Source organism: Oncorhynchus mykiss, chromosome 15 (assembly GCF_057628025.1).
Source record: "Oncorhynchus mykiss isolate SJ-2025 chromosome 15, ASM5762802v1, whole genome shotgun sequence".
Lineage (NCBI taxonomy): Eukaryota > Metazoa > Chordata > Actinopteri > Salmoniformes > Salmonidae > Oncorhynchus > Oncorhynchus mykiss.
Window position 1 is genome coordinate 37,307,310 of NC_143036.1, and position 10,747 is coordinate 37,318,056.

A 10,747-nucleotide genomic window follows, 5' to 3' on the forward strand; every position below is an offset into this window, starting at 1 on the left:
TTCCTTGCAGATTTCCTCACAACATCCACAGCAAGCACCGCTATCAATGCAGACAGTACTCCTTAGCCGTAACCGATATCCCATGGGACCACGAACTCGTTAAGCTTTCCCAACCAATTATCTCTCGGTGTTACACGATGCTAGGCTAACCTCAAGCCTGTCAAATACCTCCACGATGAGACGGTAGCTTCAGTCTTTACTAAGTCTTAACAAAATTATAACAACTCTCTTATAAAATCGGTATTTCCCTTCAAGTCTTAGTAGGTATGGGTTTTGTTCTCGTTTTGTCGTCTTCTTTTATAATTTTCTTCACCAACGGTCCTAATGTAAAACGTACATCTTTTCTCAACGTCTCTTTCCCTCTTTTTTTCCCCCAAGCCTCCCATTAACCAGGTCTACTCTCCCATTGGCCACAGCTTAACAAGCGACCTTATTGGTCAAAACATTAACTTCAAATCAAACCCAACTATTCACTTACACATTAAATAAATATTTATTCAAAAAGAAATGCATTAACAACATTACAATTTAGGAGCAATTCAATCACCCTTTAAATATAATACCAATTAATTATAACAAATATACTCAGTACTTGGTTTTAACAAGAATAAACTCAATACCTAGTTCAAAACAAGGGTATTACATGTATAGTGGGGAGAACAAGTATTTGATACACTGCCGATTTTGCTGGTTTTCCTACTTACAAAGCATGTAGAGGTCTGTAATTTTTCTCATTGGTACACTTCAACTTGAGACAAAATCTAAAACAAAAATCCAGAAACTCACATTGTATGATTTTTAAGTAATTAATTTTCATTTTATTGCATGACATAAGTATTTGATCACCTACCAACCAGTAAGAATTCCGGCTCTCACAGAGCAGTTAGTTTTTCTTTAAGAAGTCCTCCTGTTCTCCACTCATTACCTGTATTAACTGCACCTGTTTGAACTCGTTACCTGTATAAAAGACACCTGTCCACACACTCAATCAAACAGACGCCAACCTCTAAACAATGGCCAAGACCAGAGAGCTGTGTAAGGACATCAGGGATAAAAATGTAGACCTGCACAAGGCTGGGATGAGCTACAGGACAATAGGCAAGTAGCTCGGTGAGAAGGCAACAACTGTTGGCACAATTATTAGAAAATGGAAGAAGTTCAAGATGATGGTCAACCATCCTTGGTCTGGGGCTCCATGCAAGATCTCACCGCGTGGGGCATAAATGATCATGAGGAAGGTGAGGGATCAGCCCAGAACTACACAGCAGGACCTGGTCAATGACCTGAAGAGAGCTGGGACCACAGTCTCAAAGAAAACCATTAGTAACACACTACGCCGTCATGGATTAAAATGCTGCAGCGAGCGCAAGGTCCCCCTGCTCAAGCCAGCACATGTCCAGGCCCATCTGAAGTTGGCCAATGACCCGATGATCCAGAGGAGGAATGGGAGAAGGTGATGTGGTCTGATGAGACAAAAATAGAGCTTTTTGGTCTAAACTCCACTCACCGTGTTTGGAGGAAGAAGAAGGATGAGTACAACCCCAAGAATACCATCCCAACCGTGAAGTATGGAGGTGGAAACATCATTCTTTGGGGATGCATTTCTGCAAAGGGGACAGGACGACTGCACCGTATTGAGGGGAGGATGGATGGGGCCATGTATCGCGAGATCTTGGCCAACAACCTCCTTCCCTCAGTAAGAGCATTGAAGATGGGTCGTGGCTGGGTCTTACAGCATGACAACGACCCGAAACACACAGCCAGGGCAACTAAGGAGTGGCTCCGTAAGAAGCATCTCAAGGTCCTGGAGTGGTCTCGCCAGTCGAGACCTGAACCCAATAGGAAATCTTTGGAGGGAGCTGAAAGTCCTTATTGCCCAGCGACAGCCCCGAAACCTAAAGGTCTGTATGGAGGAGTGGGCCAAAATCCCTGCTGCAGTGTGTGCAAACCTGGTCAAGAACTACAGGAAACGTATGATCTCTGTAATTGCAAACACAGGTTTCTGTACCAAATATTAAGTTCTGCTTTCTGATGTATCAAATAGTTATGTCATGCAATAAAATGCAAATGTATTACATAAAAATCATACAATGTGATTTTCTGGATTTTTGTTTTATATTCCGTCTATCAGTTGAAGTGTACCTATGATAAAAATTAGACCTCTACATGCTTTGTAAGTAGGAAACACTGCTGATTTTGCAGGTTATCAAATACTAGTTCTCCCCACTGTATCTTGGTTATCTGTAAAATCTATTGGTAGCTAAATCCGGAGAAATGACGGACCATGTAAAAAAACTGTTGGTCACTTAATCTGGCTAGAAGGACCAAGTAAAAAATGGTTGGCTGGAATGCCCTCACCCGTCTGAGCAGTCAGCTGTGAATGCCTTCACCCACTATATACTTAACTGATTGGATTGGTTCTGTCTCGTTTTTTTTTTTTAATTGTGGGGGACTTCCGGTTAAGCACTTCCGGACAGTAGTTCGCAGCTAGCTAACTCGATAACTTCCCAAACATGGATTCATGCAATATGGGCATTTAATGTTCGGTAAGGGGATGCCACAATTACTGGCAGAAACGGAAGCTGTTCATGGAGCAGGACTGTTTTGTCCACCAAACCTTTTTGAGATTGGAGTGCAGTTGTGCAGCTGTGCACCTTTTGATTTGCACCCACCTCCTATGGATGAGGAGTCTCTTTGGCTTTGGCTCAAAGCATTGAACTTGAAGAAACCACCAAACCGACCCTATGAGTGTTCTTATCACTTGGTGGACAAGAGACCGACTGAAGAGCATCCTTTCCCTGAGAAGTGACTAGCCTAGATGCTCCAGTTAGGCTGGACTCATTACATTTTTAACAATGCTTTTTTCTGATTAAAAAAACTAGTTCATTGCATCCGCCGTGGAGCCCAGTTTCATATTACCATATTCCAGCTTCTTGCCATAGTTTTTAAATAGTAAAAAAAAACAGGCCTTATTTTAGAGCATTTTTCACCCTGCCAGCTCCTATTAGTTCTATTGAGCACCGTGGCACCAACTCTGTTTCCGAATGTTCTATGCCCAGCCCATTGTTCTACGTCACAATGCCTGCTTCACTATTGTTGGCAATGAGACATGCCCACGTTGTAACGTAAACAACAAATTGCTTGTGGAACTCTGAAGGTCGTACCATTGTTGCCTATAGGGGAAATATGCAGTTGAAGTCGAAAGTTTACATACACCTTAGCCAAATACATTTAAACTCACAATTCCTTTTCACAATTCCTGAAATTTAATCTTAGTAAAATTCCCTGTTTTAGGTCATTTAGGATCACCACTTTATTTTATGAAATGAATGAAATGTGAAATGTCAGAATAATAGTAGAGAGAATGATTTATTTCAGCTTGTATTTCTTTCATCACATTCCCAGTGGGTCAGAAGTTTACATACACTCAATTAGTATTTGGTAGCATTGCCTGTAAATTGTTTTACTTGGGTAAAACATTTCAGGTAGCCTTCCACAAGCTTCCCGCAATAAGTAGGGTGAATTTTGGCCCATTCCTCCTGACAGCAAGCAATGCAGGTGTAGAAGCACGGTGGCTAGGAAAAACTCCCTAGAAAGGCCAGAACCTAAGAAGAAACCTAGAGGAACCAGGCTATGAGGGGTGGCCAGTCCTCTTCTGGCTGTGCCGAGTGGAGATTATAACAGAACATGGCCAAGATGTTCAAATGTTCATAGATGACCAGCAGGGTCAAATAATAATAATCACAGTGGTTGTCGAGGGTGCAACAGGTCAGCACCTCAGGAGTAAATGTCAGTTGGCTTTTCATAGCCGATCATTCAGAGTATCTCTACCGCTCCTGCTGTCTCTAGAGAGTTGAAAACAACAGGTCTGGGACAGGAAGCACTTCCAGTGAACAGGTCAGGGTTCCATAGCCACAGGCAGAACAGTTAAAACTGGAGCAGCAGCACAGCCAGGTGGACTGTGGACAGCAAGGAACGCTCAGTTGCCCGAGAGAGAGAGAGAGAAAGAAAGAAAGAAAGAAAGAAAGAAAGAAAGAAAGAAAGAAAGAAAGAAAGAATGAAAGAAAGAAAGAACGAGAGAATTAGAGAGAGCATACTGGGCGCCAACCCAGGCAGGAAGATCACGTCAGTGACTCAACCCACTCAAGTGACGCACCCCTCCTAGGGACGGCATTTAAGAGCACCAGTAAGCAAATTGATATAAAACATCCCCACTAAATGTTTTCAAATGCTCACGACTTACTACAAAATACGCACAAATGTATATAAAACATGGCTACAAAGAATGAAATGAGCTCACAAATTGTAAAACGTCCACGTACTGTAATATACATTCACTATACTTTTAGTTTTGGATTTATGATGATATTGCCTGGAGGTCGAGGCCCACAGGGCAGGTGCCCTGCGTGCCCATTCGGTAATCTGGCCCTGACCATCAAGTTAAACCACAGGTATTGTTGTTACACATCCTCACACTGTCTTGGAGGATAAAACTGAGACTGTAGCCAGCTTCCATTTTACCTAATTTTATTGTCCAAACAATGTTCTCATAGTCCAGAAGTATTGGATGAAAATCCACAATGTTGGTGCCATACAGGAGCACTGACCAATCTGCCTCCAAAAGAGGACTGCTGGTTTTGAGGATGGTGTGGAGGTCAGTGGTTGAGGATCTGAGCACCCCCTGAGATGGTGAGTATGGTTTCAGTAGATCACTATTGTGCTTTGAATGTGGTTCATATGGCCTTATAGTGGATTCAGGACTTGGACAAGGAGTCAATGCAGTTTAAAGATGCATTTACATGGGGGTTTAGAGGAGGGTGTCAAATTTCTTAGAATGAGCTAAAATATTGGAGTTTGGGGACTGGAGGGGATAATAGTCAAGTTGGGAAATGTGCAAATATTTAGATACAAATTTATCGTAAAATTGGGGATTATTCAGATATTCCTGTTGAAAAAGAGAAAAGAGAGAAAGATATAATCTTACAGTATATTAAATTCATCCCATTGGGCCAAAACTGGTTGAATAAACATTATTTGCACCTCATTTCAACAACAACAAAAATCTATGTGATGACGGTGAATCAACGTGGAAAACACAATTGTTTTTTTTCCCACCCAACTTTTAACCAACATTTTTGGTGGATTTCACATTTTGGTTGAGTTCCAAATTTAAATCAAAACTAGACATTGATGTCTGTGCCCAGTGGGATTGGATTTCTGTAATCATATCAGCTAATTTGTCACACTTCTTCTAATCATCCAGAGAGAATGTACCATTCTTTGAGGTTAACCTTTGAGATGACCTCCCTCAAGGATTCTTGCTCTTTCCTCGGAGCGAATTTGTCCCACATTTTAGCAAATTCGCCATTGGTGGCCACGTTTCTCAAGATATTGCGACCATGATGCCTGTGGACAAAGATATTAATATCATCTTAAACGTGCAACATATCAAATCATTTCTGCTGTCTGTGATTAAAAACTGTACTCAATTGATGGCAACCTGAGAAAAAATATCCCATCAAAATAAGACATACATTAGGTAGAATTGGCAAGAGGGTCGGTTTGAGTAATGCACCGTATTACCTGATCTACAAATCATCTCAACAATATAACAACTGGTTATTAACCGTTCGTTATTATGAAAATCTTAGCGAATCTGCACAGCACTTGGCTCAGACCGACAATTGTGATCAAGTAGGGTTGTCTTCATTAGGCACCAAACAGAAGGAAGGAAACTGAATCAGGTACTGAATATTTGGACTCATTTACATTTGTAATTTTTACCCCAATTTTGTGGTATCCAATAGGTAGTTGCAATCTTTGCCCATCGCGGCAACTCCTGTAAGGACTCTGGAGAGGGGAAGGTCGAGAGCCGTGCATCCTCCGAAACACAACCCAGCCAAGCCGCACTGCTTCTTGACACATTGCACGCTGAACCTGGAAGCCAGCAGCACCAATGTGTCGGAGGAAACACCATACACCTGGCGATCGTGTCAGCGTGCATTGCACCCCGCCCACCACAGGAGGTCGCTAGTTGGCGATGGGAGAAGAACATCCCTGCCGGCCAAACATCCCCGCTAAGCATTTGGCAATTTAACTTTCAAACCCACATGAGTGCCTGGACTTGGATTTTCCTATGCCACGTAGAACTTATTTGTATTTATAATTGTTCCTTTTTGTTTTCAATTACTATTCTCCTCCAAGAGAACCTATGGTTGTTTTCGAATACCTAAAATCCGCAATTCAATCCATGACACCCTTTAGCACAGATGCTGTAGACAGCCGACAATGTGGCTTTTAAAGGCAATTTCAATTTGTATTTGTGGTAAACACTGCAGATGTTGACTCAAGACTAAATTACTTTTAAAAGCTGCATTGTCGGCGATCTAGCGCTATAGCGAGCCATGGATTGAATCCCGGCCTTAACTGTTATGTTGAAGCAAGCTACTTTACAGGAGGAACTTCCCACCTGACTTCCTGTGAAGGGTCCACAGCCAGTTTACTGACGGCAATCAAGAAACGGTCAGTGAGGTCTTTCTTCCCCGACAGGAGACGAGCCGTCCCCATGACCTCAGCCAGTCTCTCCAGGTGCTGAGCAGTGCAGCTCCTCACCGCAGCGTTACGGTGGCTGAGGAAGGAAAAACAGAGCACATCAGTTACATGTCATAGAGATACATGAGTTAGGAGATGAATGATAATGGATTGTATTGATGAAGTCTCATCGATGGATCAAAATGTTCGGTAAGACTTTATATTAAAGTCCCTTAATATACCATTTATAAACTGTAAAGAGTTTACTTACCATTTATTAAATCATTATTCCTACATTTGTAAATGTCAATAAGAAATCTATAAATAGTTATTTACACATTTATAAACGCTATTTTAAATGATTTGTTCGTGACTTATCAGATAATTAATAAAGGTGTTTGATCATAGTATGTTCACAATTTGTAAATGATTCATAATGTACTACTAATGTACTATAAACCAGTTATAAAGGAGTTATTGTCAAGGCATTTGTTAATGGTTGACTCACCATTTATATATGTATTTATAAATGTATTTATAAATGTCATGAATGGTGTATTTATTAATGAGTGCATTTATGAATGTGAGTACATGCACTTACTAATACCTCAGTGCCTCACTAATAGCCCCTAATCTTAAGTGTTCACTATATATACTTTATGAAGGTTTATAAATGACTTGTTACTCCCCAAAGGCTAGCACACATCAGTAGACAGTACCTCTCCACCAATGGCTAAAAATAATCGAAATAACGCAATGGTAAAATAAGAAGTACACAACACAAGGAAGTATAAGACATAACAAATAAATGTGATTCCATTCAAATGTGACGTCTAGCGTTGGGGTGAGTTGCTGCCGGAAGTGTTGTGGAATAACCTAGCATGCTGATGAAAAAGGCAGTTAAATAAAAACTAGCAGTATTTCAATCTTCTCGATTTCGAGGCTTGGATAATAGGATAATTTGTGGAAGTCCGGATCTACCCCTTAGTGAGTGTTACTTGACCCTTCTCCCTCTTTACCTCAGCCCACCGACCAGCAGGGCATTCATGACACGGGTAGGGGTGCAGCTCTGCACCATGTGACCCAGGGCAAAGTTGGCGCCCTGCCGGATGAAGGCGTTGGCCTCGCTGGCTTTGTGGAGCAGCACGCGTGCCGTCCCCTCCACCTCACTGTCCATGGCCCTCTGGAGGTGAACGTACATGTCACCCAGTGTGGCCATGGCAGCACAGGACACTGCAGAGCGCAGGTTCTTCACCTGAATCATAATAACACACACAGGACCAGCTATTAATGTTGAGCAGTACAACCCACGGACATCAGAAACATGACACAATAATTTGACTTGTTCTCCAAATGTAGCAGATTTGTGCAGATGAATGAATAGGGCAGTGAATGAATACAGCTACCTCATTTATAATGGCAAGGCAGATATCATGGAGTTTAGGCATCAGTATGTCCATGTGGTTCTGAGCCATCACACGGAGAGAGGTCAAGCCCTCGATCTTCTTCTCCCTGCAATTCAGTGAAAGAAACGTAAGCACAACATTTTCCAAAAACATTATAATGATGTTCATCAATTAGGACTCTGGTCTCTTAATTTCAGAAGTTCCTGTAGCTCAAATCTACATTTCCAAGGACACTACACTGTGCTTCCTTTAGCCTAGCTCCATTGGTCTTGTCTACAGTGAATGCTCACCAGTCATCAGAGGCAGAGTGGAGCAGCTTGAATGTCTTAGTCAGGGCCTGCTCTGGGTTGGATAGGGGCTGCAATCTTGCCTGGTTCTTTATTTGGCCCTTTGGCTCACTGGCTGCCATCTTGTCTATGGGTTGACAGCAGACATCTATCTCTCTATGAACTGTATCTATTTATTTATGCATTTACTCATTTCCATATCTGTTTGTATATTTTAACACTAGTTCATTATGATATCATTTTAAATTTAGCACATATATTTATGGTGCGCACCCTGCTCAGAAGAAGGGTCCAATTAGCCTTGAGTAAAGGTTATCTCACTGTGAAACAGGCAAATCAAGTGTGGCCCTGGGCTAAAGCCATTTGTGTCTCTTCCCTTCCTACTGTTTTTCTATCAATCTACCTAGCTTCATCTCCCTGTCTAATTTACATTAGTGTGAGTACATGAGAGGGACTGACCTGAGCCGGTGGCAGCCTTTGGCAGACTGAGGAACCTTATAGGCCGAGGCAGTTTGCTCCTGGGCTTGGTAGGAGGGGGAGCAGGCCTGGGTGGGCTGTCACGCAACTTGACCGGGGTCCCAACATCCAAGTAGTCACGGAGCTCAGCAGGTGTGTTCATATCCACTGAGCTCAGGCTTCCCAGAGAGCTGGTGGCTATTTCCCCCGTGGACATGTCCAAGCCCAAACTTCTCCTGCCCATGGCCTTCACCTCATGTACCACCTTTGGTGTAGACCAGAAAATAATGCTCCCATCATAGAAATACATATAGAACTAGTATATACATAAACTAATACACAGAGAGATCCTGTATTCTAGGATCTATTCTATCATGCTGTCAAAGAGAGTATCCTTTCTATCCTGTACCCCCACACACTGACTCGATACCGATACTCCCTGTATTTAGCCTCGTTATTGTTATGTCATTGTGTTACTTTAATTATGATTAATTTTTACTTGTAGTTTATTTGGTAAATATTTTCTTAACTCTTCTTGAACTGCACTGTTGGTTTCACGGGAAGGGCCACACTTGTTGTGTCCGGCACATGTGACAAATACATTTGGATTTGATTTTAAGACATGGAACAACTATCTGTTTTGGCAATTTATCGGTCCAAGTATAATTATGAAGTGCAAATTTTCACATTTACAATAAATTCGAAGTCCATCCTACCTTCCAGGCCTCCTCCTTCAGGTGAGCCTCGATGTCCCTCACCTCCTCCATCAGGTCAATGGGTCCGTTGTTGTCAGCACAGCCCTGGTCCGACTGGACTTTCAGGGCTTTGACTCCCCGCCTGCCCTTCTTCTTCTTGCCCCTCTTGGAGGGAGCTCCAGTTGGAGGGACGGGAACAGGCCACACGCTACTGCTGCTGAATGACTTATTTACCTGGATGGACTCCAGAGAGTGAGATCCAGGTCGAACTTGGGCTCCGTCCACCCCCACCACGTTCTTCAGTGGGGCCAGAGCTAAGTGTTCAAGCCTTCGTGGCAAAGGCCTCGGTGGAGCTTTCGGCCGCGGAATGCACTGAATAGAGGGGACGAAGTGGTGTGCGAAGGTGCTGCCAACCCCGATGAGAGCAGTCCGGACATAATTCTCATGGATAGCACTTATCTTTCTTTGCTTTGCTTCCATGGCCTCTCTCTCAGCTCTCTGCATCTGCAGAAGTCTGGCATCACTGATGAAGCCACGATGGCCCTCTGGGATTGGGTAGCTCTCCTGATATCCCTGGATCACAATGGTACAGTATGAAGTGTATAGCAGAAGTGAAGTAGGCAAAATAGTCTCTACAGTGTGTCATAAAAAAGTTTTAAGCAAAATATTTTATGGATGTAGGCCTACTGTATGTCTATGAAGCCACAAAATAAACAGTGATATTTTTGGAAAAACGTTTGAAAAACTGATGAGCCTTACAAAACTTGAAAACTTGTCCTGGTCATCCTGTTGGTTTAAAGCCATGTTTTGCTTCCTCAGGTTTTCGATGACGCTCTTCATCTGTGAGTTCTCCTTCTGGAGTTTGTCAAACTCACTTGATTTTCTCCCTCGATAAGCCATTGATGATAAATATTAACACTCTCAAAATAAGAACTTAACCTATCTCTGTGAGAGATCTATCATGAAATGAGTGGAAATTAAATGTTGCTTGTCAGATGGAACCAGGAATGACATCATGGCAAGGCTTCCGTTACATTGTGATGTCATAATGGGGTCTGTTGAGTGCTGAGCACATCAGCACATGGTGAACATTAATGAAAGCTTTTTGATTCCCATATAAAATCATGAATGTGGTGAATTTGTAAATACTATATATATATATATATATATATATATATATATATATATATATATATATATATATACACTGCTCAAAAAAATAAAGGGAACACTTAAACAACACTATGTAACTCCAAGTCAATCACCCTTCTGTGAAATCAAACTGTCCACTTAGGAAGCAACACTGATTGACAATAAATTTCACATGCTGTTGTGCAAATGGAATAGACAACAGGTGGAAATTATAGGCATT

General features: G+C 42.1%; 1 protein-coding gene across 4 annotated transcripts; it reads right to left on the reverse strand.

Moving 5' to 3' along the window:
• Positions 1-3,350: 3,350 nt before the first annotated feature.
• LOC118938917 (TOG array regulator of axonemal microtubules protein 1-like) lies at positions 3,351-10,490 on the reverse strand. Of its 4 annotated transcripts, none has more exons than XM_090200010.1 (6): positions 8,684-8,945; positions 7,938-8,043; positions 7,551-7,786; positions 6,470-6,628; positions 5,275-5,406; positions 3,351-4,945 (listed from the first exon to the last, which is right to left on the reverse strand). In XM_090200010.1, exons 2-6 carry the CDS (start codon positions 8,004-8,006, stop codon positions 4,936-4,938), a joined length of 606 nt encoding a protein of 201 aa, XP_090056136.1. In that variant the 5' UTR covers positions 8,007-8,043; positions 8,684-8,945; the 3' UTR covers positions 3,351-4,935. The 4 variants fall into 4 exon arrangements, 3 of the variants coding, with proteins under 3 accessions (XP_090056136.1, XP_036801477.2, XP_090056135.1); XR_016486664.1 differs by lacking the exon at positions 3,351-4,945 and adding an exon at positions 9,397-10,490; XM_036945582.2 differs by lacking the exon at positions 3,351-4,945 and having other exon boundaries at positions 5,142-5,406.
• Between the last annotated feature and the right edge of the window lie 257 nt (positions 10,491-10,747).